The sequence below is a fragment of the Piliocolobus tephrosceles genome, chromosome 15 (assembly GCF_002776525.5).
Source record: "Piliocolobus tephrosceles isolate RC106 chromosome 15, ASM277652v3, whole genome shotgun sequence".
Classification (NCBI taxonomy): Eukaryota; Metazoa; Chordata; class Mammalia; order Primates; family Cercopithecidae; genus Piliocolobus; species Piliocolobus tephrosceles.
Window position 1 is genome coordinate 41970662 of NC_045448.1, and position 24601 is coordinate 41995262.

The 24601-nt window shown below is 42.7% G+C and overlaps 1 protein-coding gene across 1 annotated transcript; it reads right to left on the reverse strand.

Annotated features, from left to right (window-relative positions):
* Positions 1-6111: 6111 nt before the first annotated feature.
* LOC111524181 (40S ribosomal protein S12-like) lies at positions 6112-7643 on the reverse strand. The gene is made up of 2 exons (XM_023189300.1): positions 7566-7643; positions 6112-6501 (listed from the first exon to the last, which is right to left on the reverse strand). The coding sequence occupies exons 1-2, from the start codon at positions 7641-7643 to the stop codon at positions 6112-6114; spliced, it is 468 nt and encodes a 155-aa protein (XP_023045068.1).
* Positions 7644-24601: the final 16958 nt, after the last annotated feature.

Here is a 24601-nt window from a genome sequence, read left to right on the forward strand (position 1 = left end):
TGTAATAACATGGAAAATGAGTATGATGTGGCATTGAATAAAGAAAATAAGATTCAAAAGAATCAGTTCGATATTATCACAACTACATTGAAACCTGTATTGCATACACACATACACACACAAACCCACACACAAATGATTTCATTTACTCCTCTCAACAATCAGTGGGGAAACTGAGACACAGAAGGGTTCAGGAACTGGCAGCTGGTCACGTAGCAAGTGGTAGAGCCAAATTGTATGCCCATGTTCTTCCCAAAATATCACAAAAGCAACCACTAACTATGAACAATGCTTGTTGAACTTGGAATCTGAAAGCTCCTATTTACATATTTTAAGCCCATGATTAGATTTTATAACTCAAGTAATCCTACTCTGTGAGATCTCAAAGAGTACTTTTATCTCATCCAACTAGGCCTGCTCCAGGAAGAAGCCTCCAGAAGTCCAGTCAGCCTTCAGAAGCAGACAGAAGAAAAGAATCTGGTGTGTTGCTGACCGAACTCCCAGGGAATCCACCCATCCTTTGGGCAGAAGGCCCTTGCAAAATGACTCTGGGCCAATTTCAGCGATTTACACACAACCTGTGACGGTTAACACTGAGTGTCAACTTGACTGGATTGAAGGATGCAAAGTACTGATCCTGGGTGTGTCTGTGAGGGTGCTGCCAAAGGAGATGAACATTTGAGTCAGTGGGCTGGGGAAGGCAGACCCACCCTTAATCTCGTGGGCACAATCTAACCAGCTGCCAATGAATATAAAGCAGGCAGAAAAACATGAAGAGGAGAGACTGGCCCAGCCTCCCAGCCTACATCTTTCTCTCATGCTGGAGGATTCCTGCCCTCAAACATTGGACTCCCAGTTCTTCAGTTTTGAGACTCCGACTGGCTCTCCTTGCTCCTCAAGCTTGCAGACACCCTATTGTGGGAACTTATGATCATGTAACTTAATATTTTCTCTCTCTCTCTCTCTCTCTCTATATATACACACACACACACACACACACACACACACACATATATACACACATATATACACATATATCTACACACATACATATACACACACACATATACACACACACACACACATATATATACACATATATACACACATACTGTTGAGCAGTCTTTCTTCCTTGGTAATAACAGAACCCTGACTTTTAGAGAGGAACTTTGCCTTTCAGAATAAGACTACACTTCCCAACTTCTTCCCAGCTAGTTTACTGGCCAACGAGATGCAAGAAAAAACTGGGAGGCACAGTAAAGGGAGGCCTGGCCCCCTTTTCCCTTTGCCCCTTCCCGCCTCCTATTTTCTGGGAATGAGAAGACCTTCACCAAAGATGGCAGTCACAAACTAGGATGTTAGGGCAGAAATGTAAAAGGACGCTGAGTCTTGACATACAGCGACCTTGAACTGCCTACATGTGGACTTCTTTGATGTGAGAAAATCAAACCCTTATGTGTATAAGTCACTGTCATTTTAGGCTGTTATATACAGCCTGGTCTAATTCCTAAATGGCTAGCCTCTCTTTCCCAAGGTTTAAAAGTATCTTAACTTACATAGAAATACACATTTATAAATTAGAACGTTCTTATGACTGGGCCAGGTTCAACAGCACAAAGTTAACCTTGAACTCATGCAACATTTTGGACCAAAACATATACTTTATCTAAACCACACATTGGCATAGCCTTGACATTCTATTTTCATGCTGAAAGAAAACAATATTCTGCCAAAGATGATCTTTTTCTTTTTCTTTTTTTTTTGTGTCACCCAGGCTGGAGTGCAGTGAGGTGATCTCAGCTCACTGTAACCTCCACCTCTCAGGATCAAGCGATTCTACCACCTCAGCCTGCCAAGTAGTTGGGGCTACAGGCACGTGCCACCAAACCCAGCTAATTTTTGTACTTTTAGTAGAGATAAGGCTTCACCATGTTGGCCAGGCTGGTCTTGAACTCCTAAGCTCAAGCAATCTGCCCGCCTCAGCCTCCCTAACTGCTGGGATTACAAGCGTGAGTCACCACACCCAGCACCAAAGAAGGTCCTTAACACACAGGAAAACACCTGGACATCTTTGTTGGTGGTCACTGTTCAATCCAAGCGCCAAACTGACCTCTAAGTAACAACTTCTTTTGAACCTAATCAGATATGTTAGAGGCCTCTGAAAAGTGGTCAGATGTTCACAAGCTGAATTCTGGTTGAAAGCTTTCTACACTTCCAATCTGTTTCTCCTTAGGAGGAACTCCAGCTGGCCCCTCTTTTAGCAAGTTCTCATTCTTCTTTAAGACCTTCAGAGAAATGTCCTTCAGTGTGGTTAGAGGTAGCTGGACCCTAGTGGTGGCCTCTGCATAGCCACTCTGAGAGTCAACCTGCCAGGACCTCTCTCTGTTCCCCTGTCACAGGGCTGCCTTCCAGCCCCTCAGGCAGTCCTCCTCCTCCTCACTGGGCCAGCTCCATGTCCCTTATGGTGTGGGGAATTGGTGAGTGGGTGGACTTAAATAACTTATTTTTATAATGACTAAATGTTAAAATATGTATTCCATAAGAAAAGGAAAATGTTAAAGAGTACCTTCTTTGGGAAATGTTTGTTAATAACTAACATTTATTGAATACTTACTATGTTCTGGGCACTGTACTAAATGCCTTTTTAAATACTGTCACCACGTTTGAGATCTAAAACAGGGTTGGAGAGGTGAAGTAGCTCTACCTGATGTGACTGCAGGGATTTAATTCCAGGTCTACCCAATTCCAAAGCCTGATCCTGTTTTGTTTTGTTTGAGACAGGGTCTCACTCTGTCACCTAGGCTGGAGTGCAGTGGCACGATCATGGCTCACTGTAGCATCAAAGTCATGGGCTGAAGGGATCTTCCGACCTCAGCCTCCCAAGTAGCTGGGACTAGAGTCATGAGCCACCACACCCAGCTCATTTTTGTATTTTTTGTAGAGATGGTGTTTCTCCACGTTGCCCAGGCTGATCTTGAACTCCTGAGCTCAAGCAATCAACCTGCCTCGGCCTCCCAAAGTGCTGAGATTACAGGCATGAGCCACTGTACCCACCTGAGCCACCTCACCCGGCACCTGATCCTTTAATGCTTAGGGAACACTGCAGTTTGAAAATGCTGCCAATGTTCTAATGCCACTAGAACACACGTTCTCAACCAGGGTGATATTGCCCTCAAGAGAGCAAAAGCTGGTTCTTGGTGGCCAATTAAAAAAAAAAAAAAAGTCTTTACTCCTTTTAAGTATAAAGCACAGATATACATACAGTGCATAATGGATTTGCAGTTTACCTGTGGTATTAAATTTTCCTGAGAGGAGGGGGCAGTTAGGGAAAAAAATCTAAAAAGGCTCCTTACAGGACAATAATCAATAATGAAAACAAGGTTGAGCAACAGTGTGTTAGGACATTTTGGCAAAGAGCATGTTTACTGAAAGCAAGCACTGTCTTACACAACTCCCAAGGTTTTCTCAGGGCACAGAAGACAGCGTCAACACCTGAGCTTTGTTCACTGAAACCTTTTAGTCATTATGCTGTGTGATGCTCCCAAGAATCCCTTCATGAAATCACTAAGGAAGATATTTACTCTCCACTTTTAATAGATGAGGAAACTGAGCTTTAGAGATGGTAATCACTACCTACACTTAGTACCAAATAAAACTACCCTTTAAGAATAAAAAGTGATATAAAGAAATTTGTAAACAAAGCAAAACCGAGTTTGTTATAGACAGAACTTCAGTAAGAGAACTCTAAAGTCCGAGATGTACAAGAGAATGAAAGAGAGAAAGCAAAGTGGTTAACATGTGAACAAATCTATAGGAATGTTGATATATAAAACCATAGTTGTAATGTCTACTTTGGGGGCTTCCAGAAATAAGACAGAACTAAAATACCAGGCAACGATGGCATATAAGTCAGTGGGGAGTGGTTAGAGGTTAAGCATGCTCAAGTCATTGAGTTGGTCAGGAGAAGAGTAAAGAAGTTACTTGAGAAAGTAAGCTAAATATACATGTTAAATTTCCAGGTTAAAAAAAAAAAATAGAAGACATCAAGAATTAACTGCCAAATCAGAAGAATGAAAAGTGGAAGGAGGCTGGGAGCAGTGGCTCACACCTGTAATCTCAGCACTTTGGGAGGCTGGGGTGGGTGGATCACCTGAGGTCAGGAGTTCAAAACCAGCCTGGCCAACATGGTAAAACCCCATCTCTACTAAAAAATACAAAAATTAGCTGGGAATGGTGGCTCTTGCCTGTAATCCCAGCTACTCAGGAGGTTGAGGCAGAAGAATCATTTGAACCAGGGGAGGCGGAGGTTGCAGTGAGCTGAGATAGTGCCACTGCACTCCAGCCTGGGTGACAGAGTAAGACTCTGTCTCAAAAATAAAATAAAATAAAATAAAATAGAAATAGAAATGGAAGGAGCAAATCCTATACTTCTCATGACAAATGTTATAAATCATTGAAAAATTATCAAATTGAGTCTTTAAATTCACTTAAAATTATCATCCTTCAATATAGTTGAATGTTGCTTAAAATCAATCGCATGGGTACAAAATTTTTTATACTAAAAATAAGAAAATATTTTTCTTTATGGCTTAAAAATTGCCTATGGCTTACATAGTGTTTCCTCAAGGGTGGTCCATAACTCCAGCCTCCTGAGATGCTTTGCCCCAAGGGAAAGCATCCATGATCCAGCCATCTGAGGGATGCTGCACAGCACAGCCTCACCTGTGGACTCACAAAGCTGTGTGGCCCTAAGACTTACATTTAGTAAAGAAGTCTGCCTGCCTTGATTAACTCTGGTGTTTTCCAACCAGTTTTTCCCCCCACTCCATGAAATACACTAAAACTCCATATACTAAAACCAAAACCAAACTCTGGGGAGCTCTAAATTAAAGGCTTTTTTGTTATTGTTCGTGGTGGTGGTGAGATGGAGTCTCACTCTGTATCCCTGGCTGGAGTGCAGTGGTGCAGTCTCAGCTCACTGCAACCTCCGCCTCCCAGGTTCAAGCGATTCTCCCACCTCAGCCTCCGAGTAGCTGGGATTACAGACACCTGCCACCACACCTGGCTAATTTTTACATTTTTGTAGAGATAGGGTTTCACCTCATTGGCCAGGCTGGTCTTGAATTCCTGACCTCAGGTGATCCACCCACCTCGGCCTCCCAAAGTGGGATTACAGGCATGAGCCACCATGCCTGGCAGTTAAAGCCTTCTTGTTTGAGCCAGATGGCTAAGATTGAGAACTCACCAAAAATGCAAAATGTAGACTCAATTCTTTTGAAGTTTCACAGAACTGTTTTAAAAGGTTGAAACTGCAACCTCAAGCACTTTGAAACATAGCCATATCAGCCCCTCACCCAACCTCACAAGTACACTCCTTGCTACCCAGAAATAACACTGCCTCTGTGACCCCACACACGTGCCCACGGAGTTTCTCTGGTGTGGGCTTGTAGGAAAGACAGTGATTGAAACAGCATGCCCAACATTCTCTCATAGCCTCACACCTTCTGCCGTCCCACCACAGAAATGAACATGGTTGGTTTGCTCACCTCATCGTTCTCCTTCGTTCACTGCTTACCCACCATCTTCTTCCTCTCCAGTCTAGCTTTGGAAGCTTGAAAGGAGTTGAGACTAAAGAGATATTTCTGAGATAGTCTCCTGGCTCCCTGGGATAAAGTCCATGGATTAAAGTACCCCAGAATAGTCACTTTCTTTCCCTATGTGGGCCTCAGTTTCCCCAGTGGTCCAAGGAAAGGGTAGAAAGCATGGCTTCTGAACCCCTTCTAATCTCTAATTGTACATCTGTAAAATGAAGGGATGGAAGATCATGATGCCTGACTTTTCTTCCAGCTCTTACATTCTCCAATCTCAGGAATCACCTCACTTTACTCTCTCTCAGAAAAGACAGCTGTAGCTCAGAGAAATGATGTGACTTGCCCAAGGCTATGCAGCAGGGACTAGACTTGCCGGGCCCGAGTCCTGCCTAGCTCAGCGTTCATGTGTTTTTACATGTGTGCTGTGTGTGCATATGTGAGCACATATTTGTGAATACATGACAAGGTGGCATATTCTAAAGATTCTTTGTGTGCATGTGTGAGTCAAAGATCTATTTCTTCATTTCTTGTATTTGAAGTACTCTTCAATGACATCCTTGGCCTGAGACTCTTTGCCATAGTCCTTAACTACTACACAACTGCTACTAACCACTTTACGGGGTTTCCCCCCTCTGTCAGTTTTACAGAGGCCTGCCCATTCCCCTAGTTTCTTGTTGTCATCACCCTTAATTAGGTTGACTTGGTGTTCAGCACAAAGGGCCTCCACCAACTTGACATACATAGGCCCATCACAGTTGGATGCAAGCACACAAAGATGGGCTTGGCGCTTGTCCAAGGCTTTGGTAGCTTTGCAAATTCTGCATGCTAGGTCATGGTGGACAAGGGTGGTCTTCAGCACCTCTTGTAAAGCAGTATTAACGTCCATTACACCTCCAACAGAAATGCCTTTCTCGGCCGTGGCGGTGGGTTATGGGTGAAGCCCAATCTTGAATGCACCAAAGCCTCTGCCTCTGCATGACTCAGCGGTGGCAAAGAAAGAGCATATTGTAAAGATTCTCGTTGAGCTCAGACATTTCCTAAGGCATCCATGCAGGTCAGGAGTGCTGTGCAGTCAGTCTTGGATGTGAAGCAGGAGGGAGCAGACATGAGAAGGTAGGAGCTACAGGAATGCTCAAAGGATCACATCTCCCTCCTCCTCCCCAGTCTCTGCATCACAGGGGCTCATGCTCCTTGCTTAGCCTGATGAGGCTACCTCAAACCAGTCCAGCCTGGTGAGCTGCTTCCTGCTCCCAGTTCAGGAGCACCAGGCAGGACTGAGCACAGCCAGCCATCAAATTCTACCTGATCTAGCCCAGTGCAATTATTGGCATTTTGTTTCTACCTCCATGTTTTGACCCTGGGTTCATCAGCTTGACCTTTAGCCCTAAAAGACACTATCAAATTTGCTGAGTTTGGGGGCATTTCCACAGCTGCTTCTGTCTTTACCCCCTGCAGCTACTCCTCTGCCATTCCACTCAGCACTTCTCTCTCCCAAAATCCACAGGTGCCTATCCCCACAGTGGCTGTTCCTGCAAGTCTCCCTGCTTTGATCAGATTCCCATGCTGTCTGACAGCCATTTTTTTTTTTAATTTTTGCACCCTACGTCTAGTCACCCACTCAAAGGAGGCCAAAACTACAATTCCTCTTTCCTCTTTTCCATCCATGCTGATATCACATCTCTAAGGCTCACTTACACTTCTATTATCTTCTCCACTGAGGTAGAGATTATAAATCAATACATGTCGTAAACTCAGTGTACGGGATGGCTGTGTGTGGGTGAGAGAGAGAGAGAGAAATACAAATGTTGGGATAGTAGAAATTGCCGCTAACTGATATGTTACAATATAAAGAGGGAATACTGCTTATCTTCAAATTCCTATTTTCAAAGTCAGACTCATCTTTCCAGAACTGTCTCTCCCAGCTGTGGGAATAAAGTTCAGGAGCTCAGATTGCCTTAGCTCCCTCCTTCTCACTCCAATGGGTAGTTCATACCAGCTCCACCTTCCATCCCCAGGAGGAGCTCCTTCCAGGTTCCTTGACACCTGCCCCATCATACGTCTTACCCCATGGTGAGCTGAAGCTCCAGCTCAGCCCCAGGGGCAACGGGCCTAGAGTGAACCATTTCTCAGGATCTCACTGGAGGTGGGAGGAGGTGGGTGGAGGAAGGTTTTGGCAGGTAAGCAAGAGGCAGAGAGACATGGTAGCACTGCTCCAATTGTTGTTGCTTTGAGATGGAGGCGTTAAAAGATAAATTCGTGAAAGACAGAGAGACTGGAAGGTTTTTCTCTCATGGGATCCAACCCTGGTCACACCACAGAATCCCTGTGATGCTTTCAAATAATGTGAATGTGCTGAGCACATCCCAGACCAAGGAAACTGAAACTCCAGGTGTGTAGCCCAAGAACCTGTGTCTGAAAAAAGTTCCCGAGGTGATTCAGATACACAGCAACATAACCTGACCTCCTGATACAACAAGAAGCATACAACATCACCAATGAAGCATTCTTGACAAAAATGTCTAACCTGAATCCAACCATGAGAATGCAATGTGACAAATCCAGTTGTGGGACATTCCATAACACAACAGGCCTGAATTCTTTAAAAAAGTCAGTATCATTTAAAAAAAAAGAAAGAAAGAAAAGTTGACCAGATGCAGTGGCTCACTCCTGTAATTCCAGCACTTTGGGAGGCTGAGGCGGGCAGATCACCTGAGGTCGGGAGTTGGAAACCAGCCTGGCCAACATGATGAAACCCCATCTCTACTGAAAATACAAAAATTAGCCAGGCATGGTGGCAGGCGCTTGTAATCCCAACTACTAGGGAGGCTGAAGCAGAAGAATCACTTGAACCCTGGAGGCAGAGGTTGCAGTGAGCCAAGATCACACCACTGTACTCCAGCCTGGGTGACAGAGTGAGAGCCTGTCTCAAACAAAAAAAAGAAAGAAAGAAAAGGACAGTGGGCTGCTTTAGATTAAAAGGTATTTAAAAAGACATAATATGAGACATAATACAATGCATAAATTTGAATTAGATCTCAGATTTAAAACACACATGCAAATATAAAAAATATTTTGGAGCCAATTGTAGAAATTTGAATATGAATGCAAATTAATTAAAAAATTATTAATTTTCTTAGTTGTAATGATAATGTTGTGGCCATATAGAAGTTTCTTACTTTTACAAAATGCTGCTAAATAGGTGAGAGTGAAGTGCTATGATTTCTACAGATTTCTTTCAAATGGATCAGCATAAAAGAAGTGTAGAAAACAGGAGATTAGGCCGGGCGCGGTGGCTCAAGCCTGTAATCCCAGCACTTTGGGAGGCCGAGACGGGTGGACCACGAGGTCAGGAGATGGAGACCATCCTGGCTAACACAGTGAAATCCCGCCTCTACTAAAAATTACAAAAAAAAAAACTAGCCGGGCGAGGTGGCGGGAGCCTGTAGTCCCAGCTACTTGGGAGGCTGAGGCAGGAGAATGGTGTAAACCCAGGAGGCGGAGCTTGCAGTGAGCTGAGATCCGGCCACTGCACTCCAGCCTGGGGGACAGAGGGAGACTCCATCTCAAAAAAAAAAAAAAGAAAACAGGAGATTAATGAAATGTGGCAAACTGGTGACAACTGGTAAATCTAGTGAAGGATATTTGTATATTTACTCTGCCTTTCTCTCTCTCTCTCGAGATAGGGTCTCGCTCTTTCACACAGGCTAGAGTGCAGTGGCATGATCAAAGGTGACCGTATCCTCAAACTCCTGGCTCTAGTGATTCTCCTACCTCAGCCTCCCGAGTTGCTAGGATTACAGGTGGCCACCACCCTGCCTAGCTAATTTTTCTTTAGTTTTTGTGTAGAGACAGGGTCTTGCTATGCTGCTCAGGCTGTTCTTGAACTCTGCGATTCAAGTGATCCTCCCGCCTTGGCCTCCCAAATTCCTGGGAGTATAGGCGTGAGCCAAAGCACCCAGTCAGTTCTACCATTCTTTTAAATGTGCAGTTTTAATATTTTTGACACCCTAGATAGCTATGTGGCTGCACACAATCAAAGTTACCACCCTTCCCAGCTCTTCTCCAGCCCCTCCCTTCTAATTCTGAGGTCCTAGAGTTCCTAGAACAGTGGTTCTCAAACCTCTGCACGCAAGAGCCTGGAGGTCACATTAAAGCACAGACCGCTGGGCCCCACCCCTAGGGTTTCTGCTTCATAGGTCAGCTGTAGGGCCGAGAGTGTGCATCCCTATCAAACACCCAGGTGATGCTGATCAGAGGCCTCACTCCAAGAACTACTCCCCTGGAGGGCTAGAAGATAGGCCAACGCCCCTGTTCATAGTTCATCTCCCAGATACGCTATAGCCTCCAGCTCGCAAAGCCAAGATGCTTAATCTTTTCCAGGAAAAGTTTGGGTAATTTGGCAATAACACCCACCAGAGGGCAGCAAACTCCTGTGGAAAGAAATTTTCAGGCCAGGGACGGAATCTGAACTCTTGGGGTCCCTTCCTGAGGATTCTGACATCCCACAGAGGACTGAGGTGGTTAAGGCCATCGGGGTCAGACTATAATAATTCCCTACATTTGGTTAACGCTTCATATCAAACTTTCCCATACTATACAATGGTCCTGAGGCAACAGAGCTTCAACATCTCTATGTGACAGATAAGATAACAAGGCTCAGAAAGATGAAGTGGAGGTGACTTGTCCAAGATGAGAGGGCTGGTGATTTATCAGATCAGGAACTTGGGTGCAGGCTGCCTGATGCCTCATTTCTTGCTTTCCCTCTTGCCTATCTGCAGTAATAGCCTCTGGGATTTCTTGATGATTTTTTATGTATTTCCTCTTTTAATTTTCACAGCTACCTATAAGGCATGCTCTCCAGTTGTCTCCACTTTACAAACAAGGTAAGGGAGGTGGGAGAAAACGGACTCGCACAATTAACAAGTAGTGAAGCTAGGATTTGAACTCAGGCCTGTCTGACTCAAGAATCCACAAACACCTACTGATTCCCTATAGTCATGTGTAGTCAGCAGCCAGTCAAGCAGCACTTACAGTAAGTCTGGGACTATGCAAGTCACTGGTGATGCCGTCCTGGCCCTCCAGCAGCGGCCAGTCTAGAAAAATCTAAGATGAAGGTGCCCGTGCCAAGTGGCACAGGAAGCCCACCAGGTGAGTCCCATCATCCCCATTTTACAGATGAGGCAATGGGGCCTAGAGAGGTCAATCAACTTGCCTAAGACCCCAAGACAGTAAGTGATGTATCGGGGATTCACACTTGGGCCATTTACTATACCTGCAGCTTTTACACATCTCACCCCAAATCTTCTGAGTCAACATGTGGGAAATAGAAAATGTCCCAAAACATGTGGAACATTCATTCAACTGCAGTGGACATTCATTCCGTTGCAGTCGTCTTCCCATCAGCTCTCTGCCACCCCTCAGCTCAGCCTGCAGCTCAGACTCCTGCCGGGCAAGGCCCTCCTCCCCTATAGAACCTCCCTTCCCCTCCCCATTGCCAAGTCAGGGTTTTCTTCTAGAATGGCCCAGAAAAATAGTCAGGCCATTTTGCATATTGAGGACCCTTGATGAAGAGCTGCTGTTGAGAGTCAAAGAAGCTTCTCTAGGACCCTCACCTGTCAGCCTCCACTACCACCAAGAGGCATAAAGTAAGGGCAGTGTCTGACAGCAGATCTGGGGCTGGGGACAGGCAGATGTTTTCCTATTTGGACCTGGGAGTCCCCTGACCCAAGCCAGGCCCCCTCCCTGGGAAGCCCTTTTGTTATTCCCGCAGATTCCAGTCATCACACCGGTTCTCCCATCTTGTGGTTCTCCCTCCTTACTTCCTATAAGCACACTTGGGAATTCTAATTCTTTCCCTTCAAGACTCAGTAGAATAACATATCCTTTCTGTGCTGCCTCCTAAAGCAAACTCACATGCCTACTACAAGAGAAGTCGTTTAGTATGTAGAAAAGAATATTGGATTTTGAAATCTGCCTTTAAATATCTGGGTATAAAACCCAGTTCCAGCACTCACAAGCAGGAGACTAGGACAAATCTCTTAATTTCTCTTGGCTGGGCATCATTTTCCTGTGCCCATGGGAATCATAGCCTCTGGGGCCATCTAACAAAACTACAGGGTTACTGTGGTGTTAAAGCAATATATCATGGAAGGCACTTTTTTTACTCAAGTTCTTTATACTAAGTATGAATATTAAAAACAAAAATTATATCATCTGGTGGCATTCTCAATGACATAGATGGAACACGTAGGACAACAAAAAGGAAGGATTAATGAAGCTATGTCGTTATGCCTTTCTTAGTTGCCAGAGTGGAGGGGTTAGCAAGGGATAAATGTTAAGTCTAAGTAGGATTAGGAATCAACAAAAGGGAATGTGTAAGATACAAAAGCAGAAGGCAGGCTTGGGTTCTTTGATTAACAGTAAAGGAGGTCCCTGAAACTGATATTTCTCACCTTCTCATTTGGTGCCTCTGAGGTAGCACCGCAGAGTAGCAGATTACAGGAAGATCCTGAATGGACAGAACTGCTGACCTGTGCAAAGCACAAAGGATAATCACAGGAGGACAAACAGCTTGAAGCTGCTGAGAAAATGGCTCCAGCATCTGCTTTGGGGCAGGGAAATTTTAGGAAAAACACTTATGGAAATTAAGGACCTAGAAATAGAGTCCCTTCCCATGCCATCAAAACTCCTGAAAAGTACTGCTATAAACCCAGTTTGAAGATCCTCTGAGATGTTGCTCAAAAAGCACACTCAAGGCCTATATAAAATTGGCTCCAGACCAAAGAGAAGTTGGCCACTCATCCTAGCAATGTCTTCTGATATGATTTTGTTGTGTCCCCACCCTAATTTCATCTTGAATGGTAGCTCCCATAATTCCTACGTGTCATGGGAGGGACCTGGTAGGAAGTAATTGAATCATGGGGCTGGGTCTTTCCCGTGCTGTTCTCATGATAGTGACTAAGTCTCACAAGATCTGCTGGTTTTATAAAGGGCAGTTCCCCTACACACGCTCTTCTTGCCTGCTGCCATGTAAGATGTGCCTTGCTCTTCCTTCACCTTCCACCATGATTGTGAGACCTTCCAAGCCATGTGAAACTGTGAGTCCATTAAACCTCTTTCCTTTATAAATTACCCAGTCTTATGTATGTCTTCATTAGCAGCGTGAGAACAGACTAACACAACTTCCCACGTTCCTGCCTCTCTCTACTGTGTCTGTTCCCAAGGGCCTCCTCTTGCTCTCGTATAAACCTGGGTTTCCTGTCCTGCCCAATTCAAGAAGTCTCCCTATAAACTCCTGGTCTTCAGCCCTGAAAGCCCCCTGATAACCTCACATCTTTGAAGACTCAACTTAGGCTGCCTCCACCTATCCTCCTTCCTATATGGAATTGTGCCCCTACTGTGCCCTATTCACTTTTACCATAATGTTTATAATACTTTGTTGATTTTGTTTATACATCTGTTCCCCATTTTTGGAATTAATACTTTATTCCTTTCTGTATCCTCAGTTCAGGAAACACTGTAGAAGTGCATTAAATGTCAATTGAATGGATGAAACCAAGGTCTACATGCTCTTTCTTTGTAATGACAGCCTCTTTCAATCTTGCCAACCTTAGTTTGACCCAGACCTGACATAATGTAACCACAATCTAGCCATGGCATGACTTGGCTTCAAAGCTCTTTTAACCCTGTCAGGATGCTGTTTACTATCCAAGTTACTGATAACTAGTTTCAGTGCTGACTGCACATTAGAATCACCTGGGAAGATTTTGTTGTTGTTTTTTAAGGCTAGTCAAGTGAAGCAAAGGAGATAGAGAAGAAACCAAGAAATCTATAGCTGGTTGTGATCAACTAGTTATAAACACCACTGCACTCGGCCCAACCCTGGGAAGTTTTTTGAAGTGTTGATGTTCAGGCCTCAACATAGACCACTAAATCAAGTTCTACAGAGTGGGGAGCCTGGGCATCAGCATCTTTAAAGCCTCCCAGGTGATTCTAATGGGTAACCAAGGTTGAGAACTGCCATCTTAACAGAAGGCACTTTGGGTTTGCACTATCTTCAGATGTGGAAGAATTCTTAATTCAACCTCAAATTTGTTTACTAATCTTCCCTCCAAGTGTGGGCTCCCAAATTTTTTCCTCAAAGCTGAATGCACATTCACCTGGATGTCAGCCCAGCATTTAAGCCCAAAATATCATATATCTAAATATTTAAAAGTTATAGATTAAGCTAAAAATTGTTAAATACAGTATGTCCTTTCCTCCTTCCTGATAAATACAACTTTTGTAACACAAAAATTGAAAAATGTGTACAAAACTAAGCTTTTACATGACTAAAAGTTGGCAAAATATCAAAGAGAACTGACTACACATGTCTGGTTGCATACCTTGATGCGCTGTTTATGTGGGTAATACAATAAAGGCGTACTATAATTACACTGGGCCCTTGAACAACAAGGCGGTTAGGGGTACCACCTCCCCACCCTACACAGTTGAAAATCCAAAACTTTTGACTCCCCCAAACTTTACTAATAGCCTACTATCGACTAGGAGCCTTACAGACAACATAAACAGTCAGTTAACACACATTTTGTGTGTTATATGTATTATATACTGTATTCTTAAAATACAGTAAGCTAGAGAAAAGAAAATCTTCTCCAAGTCATAAAGAAGAGAAAACATATTTACTATTCCTTAAGTGGAGTGGATCATCACGAGTCTTCACGCTTGTCATTTTCACAATGAGATGGCGGAGGAAGAGGAGGGATTGGTTTTACTATCTCAGGGGTGGCAGAAGTGGAAGAAAATTCGCATATAAGTGGACCCACACAGTTCAAACCTGTGTTTCTCAAGGGTCAACTGTAATTAGTTAGTATAATTTATTCCATAAAAATGTGTATTTTGGCCGGGTTTAGTGGCTCAAGCCTGTAATCCCAGCACTTTGGGAGGCCAAGATGGGTGGATCACGAGGTCAGGAGATTGAGACCATCCTGGCTAACGCGGTGAAACCCCGTCTCTACTAAAAAATATACAAAAACCTAGCCGGGCGTGGTGGTGGGTGCCTGTAGTCCCAGCTACTGGGGAGGCTGAGGCAGGAGAATGGCATAAACCCGGGAGGCGGAGCTTGCAGTGAGCTGAGATCCGGCCACTGCACTCCAGCCTGGGCGACAGAGCAAGACTCCAAAAAAAAAAAAAGTGTATTTCTTGCTCTTCATTTCAGTGAATCACTAATAATGTTGCTATAATCAAAATTGTTCACAGTCATGCCAAATTGGCAATTTTGTTTAAGGGAAACACTGCTAAGCTAGTAGCCATTGGAATTGTCAATAAATTTATTAAAATGATACTTAGATTGGAAATTCAAACCAATTTCAAACATTGTAATGAGGTCATCTATGGTTAGTTAGTGTTATCACTGGAAATATGGCCAAATATTTTAATTCCATTGTAGAAATTACTATTGCTTATTGTACTAGTCTGTTTTCACACTGCTGTAAAGATACTACCCCAGACTGGGTAATTTATAAAGGAAAGAGTTTTAACTGACTCACAGATCTGCATGGCTGGGGAGGCCTCAGGAAACTTACAATTATGGTGGAAGGCGAAGCAGGCACTTTCTTCACAAGGCAGCAGGAGAGAGACAGAAAGCACAGGGGAAGTTGCCACTTATAAAACCACCAGGTATCATGAGAACTCACTCACTATGATGAGAACAGCATGAGGGAAACTGCCCCCATGATCCAATCACCTCCCATAGGTCCTTCCCCCAACATGTGGGAATTACAATTCAGGATGAGATTTGGGTGGGGACATAGCCATACCATATCACTTACATAGTTATTTTTAGCTTCTTTTAAAACAATATCTACATTGATACTCTAATCCATAAGTTCTTTTAACTTTTTCTGGACTGGATTATTACAAATAAAAAAATACCAATATATTGGTTTGTTTAGATTTACCTTCAATCAATACAATACCTTAATCTAGAATGGCCACAAAACAGTCTGTAGAAGTCAGTTTCCAGATTGTATATGTGTGAACTTTCTCCTTCATAGTCATGCAAATGTTTTTGTTTTGTTGTTCAAATTGCCTTGTATTTTGCTGGGATTTTACTTTTGTTACATATTTATCATGTATCTTTTTTATTTAGAATAACAATTTTCTTTTAATCTTTAGATATATTTGTAGAATCCATTTTAAAGTGAAATAAAACTTAAAGAGATCATGGTTTTGTTTCTTTATTTTTCAGCTAACATTGTTTACAGCAAGCTGTGGTTCATAACAAATAACTGAATGATGAGATTTAAAATTAATTTCACATTCTGCCGAAGACTGAGATTTGTTCTTTATTTGAGGATTTTCTATGGTTTTGCTTAGTTCTATTAATGGATTTCATATCTTGCCTAATAAAATCTAATTGCTTTGACAGTGTTTCATTAGAATTTCCACTGTGTATCCAAGCGTGTTATAAGGTCAGATTTGGTATGTGTTTCATCAATATGTTCCACCTTTACAGAGATATAGAAAACAATGTAAATAATGTTTGAATTGTTCCAAGGAATACCATTGCTATCAGCACAGGTAAAGCCGACATTTCCTTGTTAAAATTCAAACTACAGTTCAAAGGATGTTTCTATATTTTCAACCATAATTCTGGATTGCATACCTTTTTCTTTAACAACTATATTAACGTCATTATCACAGGCTTACCCACAATCTTTTAAATCAATGGCTAAAATTTAAAGCTGTGTCTTTAGTTAAGACAAAAGCTCTATTTTTCAGAAGTGTAAAACCAATAAAATACTGATTAATTTCAAGTTCCTTGTTTTCCTCTCCAGAGAGTTTAACAGTGAGTATCATAAATGTGAGTCATTCAGGCTGGGCATAGTGGCTCACACCTGTAATCCCAGCACTTTGGGACCCTGAGGCAGGAGGATCACTTGAGGCCAGGAGTTGGAGACCAGCCCGAACAACATGATGAAACCTCATCTCTACTAAACTACAAAAAGATTAGCTGGGCATGGTGGCACACGCCTGTAATCCCACCTACTCGGGAGACTGAGGCAGGAGAATTTCTTGAACCTGGGAGGTAGAGGCTGCAGTGAGCTGAGATAGCGCCACTGAACTCCAGCCTGAACACAAACACACACAAAAAGTGAGTCATTCAACTTGACTTTTGACCGCTGCAAGCTAGTTCAACTGAGTCATATTTGCTTTTTTAAATGTTAAATATTTGTATCATTTTATGGTCCTTTAATTTAATAATCTCTTTTAATTCTCAATCCTCAATAGAGATCATTTGTGTGTTTTTAGTCTCTTTCATGTTTGATCACCCTAACAGCAAATTTTTAAATCATTCATACAAAACCCAGAAAACTTCATTGTTTTCCATAAGAAGTATATTATTAAGGCTATAAAAAGCATCATTTTGTTTGGCTAAATAACATGTTTCTTTTAGGAATATTATGGCAGATGTTCTTTATTGGTGTTTACTTGTCTTTGCTGACTACTACTCATTGTCTGCTGCTTATTAACCTTTTTTTCCTCAAACAATTGATTGTGTGCTTTTTGTATGTGCACAGGGCTTTCCTCATCTGGCCATAATACATTATTTAACCAAAGCTAATCTTCAAGATTGGTGATAATTGGTATAGAATTCACAAAATATTTTGTATTTGAACTTAGCATATAAAAGCCAGTTTCTATGATGTCTTTCCCAGTCAGAAGAATTTTCGTGTAAAATGGAATATTGGATGTTCTGCCATGTTCATCCAAAAATTGTAACCATTCACTTGGATGGGACTGTGTTTTGAGGACACAGTCTCCTGCTATAAAGAGGCCATTTTGGCTGGGTGTGGTGGCTCGTGCCTGTAATCCCAGCACTTTGGGAGGCTGAGGCAGGAGGATCACTTGAGGCTAGGAGTTCAAGACCAGTCTGGCCAACATGGTGAAATCTCGTCTCTACTAAAAATGCAACAATTAGCTGGGCGTGGTGGCACGTGCCTGTAATCCCAGCTACTCAGGAGGCTGAGGCTGGAGAATCGCTTGAACCTGGGAGGCGGAGGGTGCAGTGAGATGAGGTTGCACCTCTACACTCCAGCCTGGGTAATTGAGTGAGACTCTATCTCAAAAAAAATAAATAAATAAAGAAGGCCATTTTCCTGAATCAGCCTCCCACAGGTACAGTAAAGCCCCAAGGTTTCAGTTTCATCTTTCTCCTCTCATTGGGCTAATTTCATGAATGTAGCTTCCTTTATGTCGCCCAGGCAGGCACAAGTTGCATCCATCTGTGGCTTCTGAATTGTTAATTTGATATGAATAATTTCCTTTTACATTCTCATTGTTTTGATCACTAATTAGATCTACATTAAGTAAACAATCTGTAAGGTCCTGTGTAAAAAATTTTTGTGGGCTAGTCCAACAAATGCCTACTCACTTTTATTATTTCTCCAGTGTTAAGCAGATTACCTCACTGATTTTGTTTCTTTTCAGCTTCTGAACTTCACCCTATTTTATCTTTTTATCCCAATCTTGACTTATATCCATTCTCAATAATAAAGAGGATTAAGATAAAATGTGATTCAAATTTGTTCAGTATAAATATATTTCATCAAATACATAAAAATTTTACGTATATGTATTAGTCCATTCTCACACTGCTGTTAAAGACATACCCAAGACTGGGAAGAAAAATATGTTTAATGGACTTACAGTTCTACGTGGCTGGGGAGGCCTCACAATCATGGTGGAAGGCAAAGAGGAGCAAGTCACGTCTTACGGATGGCAGCAGGCAAAAAGAGAGCTTGTGCAAGGGAACTCCTCTTTATAAAACCATCAGATCTCATAAGACTTATCCACTATACGAGAACAGCACAGGAAGGACTTTCCTCCATGATTCAGTTACCTCCCACAGGGTCCCTTTCACAACACGTGGGAATTCAAGATGAGATTTGGGTGGGGACACAGCCAAACTATATCACAATATATTTTTAATTTATTTTAACTATCTTTTAGTATTTAAAATTATTAAAATTAAAAGTCAGATACAAATTATAGTTAATGAATATAAATTTTAAATAATAGTGACAATTTAATTTCCTGAAAATGTAATTAGGTCATATTTAATGTTTTTATAAAAATAAAACATCCTTTTTTTTTTTTTTTTTGAGATGGAGTCTCACTCTGTCACCCAGGCTAGAGGGCACTGGCATGATCTCAGCTCACTGCAACCTCCACCTCCCGGGTTCAAGCAATTCTCCTTCTTCAGCCTCCCCAGCAGGTGGGATCCCAGCAGGTGGGATTACAGGCACCTGCCACCATGCCTGGCTGGCTAAGTTTTGTACTTTTTTTAGTAAAGACAGGGTTTCACCATGTTGGCCAGGCTGGTCTCGACTCCTGATCTCAAGCAATCTTCCTGCCTTGGCCTCCCAAAATCCTGGAATTACAGGCACATCCTTTAATTTTAAATTGCAATACAGCATTGCAATTCTAGCATCCAAAGTCTAACTGGTTGGTTGCCTTCTGAAGTAAAGAATGGATGCTATGTCTCACACATGTTATATGGAGATGCACATAGATACAAGTTAAGAGTAACATCAGTTGTTTGGTGTTGCAAATATTTCTCAGCCCTTAGACGCAGTTGTTGCAAATATCACACAGATTCCTGAATAACTCCAGCACCAAGAATTTGAAGTTGGAGAAAAGTAGGAAAAGGGATACTTAGCACTCCTAGAAAATATTTGGTAAGAATCTATAGCATTTATATTACCTGAGATGAATGTTTTCAAAAGTTTATTGGTAGTTTTCTTTTCCCTACCTGTGTTTCTGACACTGAAATCCTCCCTGAACTTGGATTAGTGTCCTCTGATATCTGTAGCAACACAGCCCACAAACATACTTCACATGGGAACGCAGACACCTTTCATTTCTAGGACATACCACTCGGGACAAATGGAGAAGCATTTGCTGGAGCCTGAATGGTGTTAGGGAGCAAAAGTCTAGGGTTGCAAAGCGCCACACACCTGAGTGGTATTTTCTGCATGCTTACCACAAGTGGGTCTTCTAGAGCCCTCCTGCCCTAGCCCCTGGCCTCACCTCCTTGATGAGAAAGGCACTTTCTTATCTTGCCCAAGAGAGCGCCTTCCTAGGCTTCATCCCTCCATGTCCTAACACAGCATTTTTCAAGACACCTCTCCTGAGAGTCGGAGGCTCTATGGATCCACTTGAAAACCCTACCTACCCATCCCAATCTGCAGCCTGAGCCTCTCTGCCCTATTTACTTTACCTCAAGAATATTCACCCTTCCATATCAATTAAGATGTTGTCACTGCACCGAGGTTCTGCTCTGGCATTTTGGCCAAATGGAGCTAGACCAAGCAACACATACAGACTGACAACCAGGTAGGCTAATGATTTGAAGACTCTTCATCCAATGTTGTGTTGTTGTTTTAATATTCAGAATCAGCGGAGCAGAGAGCTTAAAAAATGGAACTCTGTTGCTCCACTGCCTGGGTTGGAATTCCAACCCTGACACAAGCTGTGTGACCTGAAGTCAGGTTCTGTATCATTTCTCAACCTTAACTTTCTCCTCTGTAAAATGGGAATACCTACCTACCTACCACATAGCATTGTTGTGAGTCATATAAACAATGACATACATAAACTACCCGGGCTCCGCCAGGCGCGGTAGCTCATGCCTGTAATCCCAGCACTTTGGGAGGCCAAGGTGGGCGGATCACGAGGTCAAGAGATCGAGACCATCCTGGCCAACATGGTGAAACCCCATCCCCACTAAACATGCGAAAATTAACTGGGCTTGCTGGTGTGTGTCTGTACTCCCAGCTACTCAGTAGGCTGAGGCCAGAGAATCGCTTGAACCTGGGAGGCGGAGGTTGCAGTGAGCTAAGATTGTGGCATTGCACTCCAGCCTGGGCGACAGAGTGAGCAAGAATCCATCTCAAAAAAAAAAAAAAAAAACAAAAACGAAAACAACTACCTGGGCTCTACCAACACTCTATAGCTACTCTTTTTTTTTTTCTTTTTTTTTCTTTTGTGAGACAGAGTCTCTTTCTGTCACCCAGGCTGGAGTGCAGTGGTACATTCTCAGCTCACTGCAGCCTTGATCCACCAGGCTCAAGCAATCCTCCCACTTCAGCCTTCTAAGTAGCTGCAACTACAGGTGCACACCACCATGCCTGGCTAATTTCATTTATTTTTTGTAAATACAAGGTCTTGCTATGCTGCCCAGGCTGATCTCCAACTCCTGGACTCAAGCAATCCTCCCATTTCCAGGCCTCCCAAAGTGCTGGGATTACACGCGTAAGCCACCATGCCCAGTCTCCTTTCATTATTTGTTTAACATTTGGTTACATATTTAGAAACGACCTTATTTTACAATAAAACGTTTTACATCTTTCTTTAGGCTTAGGACACGATATTTATCATAGGTAATTTTCCAAATCAATTTACTGGGGAAAATGGGGAGTATAATAAAAGGTCTTAATTTTGCATAATAAAGTATATCATTTGTAACTAGCATATATATTGGGCCAACTTGTCTCAGAATTGTAGCAACTGCAAAAGCTAGCATCAAGCAAATAGCAGCAGCTGGACTCAGTTACTGGAGTGGCCTATAAACATGTCATGCAAAAAAAAAAAAAAGTCATATTTGCATGTGTAAGTCAACTGGTAATATATTCCTGATGTGGTCCACCAATGTCTGGATGCCCCTATAGACTGGCACTCCAGCTGGCTGAGACTGCCGGCCACTCACCTTGCCTGGTACCTGGTTTTCCTCATGGCCCCTGCCCTGGGCAGCAGCTTCCCACAACCCAGGGGCTAGCATTGACCACACCAGCATCATCTAACAGCCTATAGCACCTACATGTCTTTTTCTTCAGAGCTGTGTGCCTCCTGGGACCTGTCACTAAATCCCAGTTTCTAGCGCCTCCAGTCTAGGTTTGCTTTGGCTGGTTATTATTTTTTCCAGACCTACTCCAAAGCCACTGAGAACATATGCTTACAGGTCTACAATATCAAAATACCTCAAATGTATAGTAACACTCAAATTTGCCTTCAAGAAAAGGGAGCCTTGTTCTCTCAGCAAGCCCTGGGCCCCAGTGCTGGGATTTGTCTTCACAGGACGTCAAATAGGTCAGTCTCTTCCATTTAGTGCAACAAAAGTCAGTCAAACCAGTTGTTTGGCATCATAGCCCAAGTAAACTAGAAAATAGATGGTAACCAAAAGAAAGAGAAGCTACGCGTTTGTGTAAACCATGGGTCCTATTATCTTTGAGAGACATGGGGCACATTAAAATTTAGGCTATGTCTAACCAGTTTCCCCAATCAAGATTGCAGTGGTTTCAACCAGAGGAGCCCTTCAAAGTCTTCACAATAAGAAATAAGTCTTGCACAATAAGAAAAGATTCTCTGCGTGATCACTTAGAAAACAATTATCCATTTCCTTCTTTGTCCCAGATTTAGAGCCTAAAATGGATCTTTTGTTTGATATGTATTTTGAGATGAAAGAATACTAGATAAAGACATATTCTCTGATATGCTAACATGCAAACAAAGTTTTCCCCACATTCGCCCAGTTACTGAAAGGGAACCCTAATCCACATGCTATTATTTTCCATCAGTGGCCTTTGTCCTTCATCTATGTCCTTCTTCCCTTCTTCCCCTTCCTCCTACTTAATCTAGACATGCCTCTTTTAAATGATCGACATGGTTGATAAATTTCCATGTCATTTCTTTGAAAAAGAATTGTTTCTCTTTGTTATATATGTAAAAGAAGATTTAAGAGTACAACTTATCAATGTTTCCTATTGTATTAGTTAGTTTTCATGCTGCTGATAAAGACATATGCAAAACTCGGAACAAAAAGAGGTTTAATTGGACTTAAAGTACCACATGGCTGGGGAGGCCTCAGAATCATGGCGAGAGGCAAAAGGCACTTCTTACATGGCGGTCACAAGAGAACACGAGGAAAATGCAAAAGCGGAAACCCTTGATAAACCCATCAGATCTGGTGAGACTTATTCACTATAACGAGAATAGCAGGTGAAAGACCAGCTCCCATGATTCAATTACTGCCCCCTGGCTCCCTCCCACAACATGTGGGAATTCTAGGAGACACAATTCAAGTTGAGATTTGGGTGGGGACACAGCCAAACCTTATCACCTACTGAGTTGCTATTATTGCATACCGTCTTTTTAAAATAGTTATCACATTTCAAGAGGAAACACTATCATTATTCATAAATTTACCACACACTCAATTTATTTCTCCCATATTTATTCTACACAATCTTGAACAAGTGACATTAACTTTTTGTCTTCTAATTTTTCTCCCTTAAAAACAGATTGTGTCTAGCTTGAGTTTTGTCTTCCAAATCTCCACATTCTAAATCCTCATTCATCTGCCTATAATGAATAGTACATATGCTTCCCCACTTTTTGAGTATCTCTTTCAAAAAGTCTTACCAGAAATACAAAACATTAACACAATGTTTAAACCTACTGATGTGGAACAAGCATGAACTTTCTGTTCAAATGCATTGCACAGAATGGTCCTCAGTCTTCTCACATTTAAAGCAGTCAGATGCACTAGACTCAAGAGACGGTCTCTGCTGCTCAAATTTTTATTTATCCTTAGTTATTCTCACAGGGCAGACGGTGCAGGAATCTTCCGGTAGAAAGAAACAAAGACAAGAGAAATCAACTGCGAGAGAGAAATGGAACAATCGCTAAAAGGAAGCTGTCCCAGATCCAGGCGAGAAAGATGTCTGACCCAGGGCGAGCCCCATCTGGGGAAAGGAGCTCTTGTCCTGTTGGTTCCTCCCAGCCACAAATACCAGCACATGTGCACACTCCATGTAGACAAATCGCACTCTGCACATACACACACACCACACACATACACACCATCGACTTCCACACAAAGAGCTGGCTATGGCTCCTTCTCTCGAGTTGAGCCTGTATTTGAGAACTGTTGAGGAGGTGGAAGCTGGGAGTGGCCAATGAATAAGAAAACAAAAAATGAGCTTTCTGTGAGAGTTCATTGGGATATCACAAAATGTCTTTTTAGTCCTGGAACGATTTTCTGTTGTGTGGGAGGAGAGGAGAGGAGCAAGCGTGATGCCTGGGGATGGAGGTCTTGAGGAGGACGTGTGCAACTTCCTAGGAAGGGCAGAAACCAAAAATGAAAGTCAAGGCCAGGTGGGCAACACAGGGTAGAGAGCCAGTGAGTCTTCACAGTACCCTAGAGTCAGAAGGATCTGCTGGTTTTGCTCAAGGCTGGGATGCACTTTACCTAGATCCTGGAAAGCAAGAGAAATTGCTGCCTTGACTGGTCACAGCTGACCATGGGGATGGAGGTGATGAGGGCTAAGCTCTGTATTCTATGTGCAGTGTAGGAGTTCACTCAGCCCCAGCCGCGCAACTAATGCCTTCCCTCTGCAAACATTCCACAAATGACCATAAACATCCCACAAATGACCATTTCCATGTGAGCTTTTAACACTTGGGCTCTCAAGCCTTAAGAAATTCTCCACTCTTCAATTTCTAAAAGTAAATCACATTTGGGCGTTTTACAGAAGGTCAAGAAGTTTTGCCACCTACATCAGAGACATACATCTTTCCTTCCCTCGTCTTACTTTTGAAATGACAGCCAAACCCCAGTGGTTTCATTGCCTGGGAGAATGCTGTGCCACACACATCTGTAAGCAGTTAGTTTTCCAAATGGGAGATGGTCACCACAGATGCAGAACTTTTAAAAATAAACATTAGAAAAATATTACTCCAGCAAAAATGAAAGCCTAGAATCCACGTGAGTGAGTGGGAGGTAGCTGACGCAAGGTAGATCAAAGCTGCATCCTAGTTTGCCTGGCCATGCAAAAGCAAGAAAAATAGAACCACAGAACTTCAGGGAAAAAAAAAAAGGACCTTTGTAGGTATCCTAGCTCCCATATAGTGGGGAAATTAAGGCCTGGGCCAGGAAGTGAGTGCCT

Excerpts from the sequence above, each read along its gene's own strand:
- LOC111524181 (XM_023189300.1), bottom strand. The coding sequence starts at position 7,643 with ATGGGGCAGGTGTCAAGGAACCTGGAAGGAGCTCCTCCTGGGGATGGA. Across the intron at positions 6,502-7,565 it reads GGTATGAACTACCCATTGGA|AAAGGCATTTCTGTTGGAGG; the intron begins GTGAGAAGGAGG and ends GCCACGGCCGAG.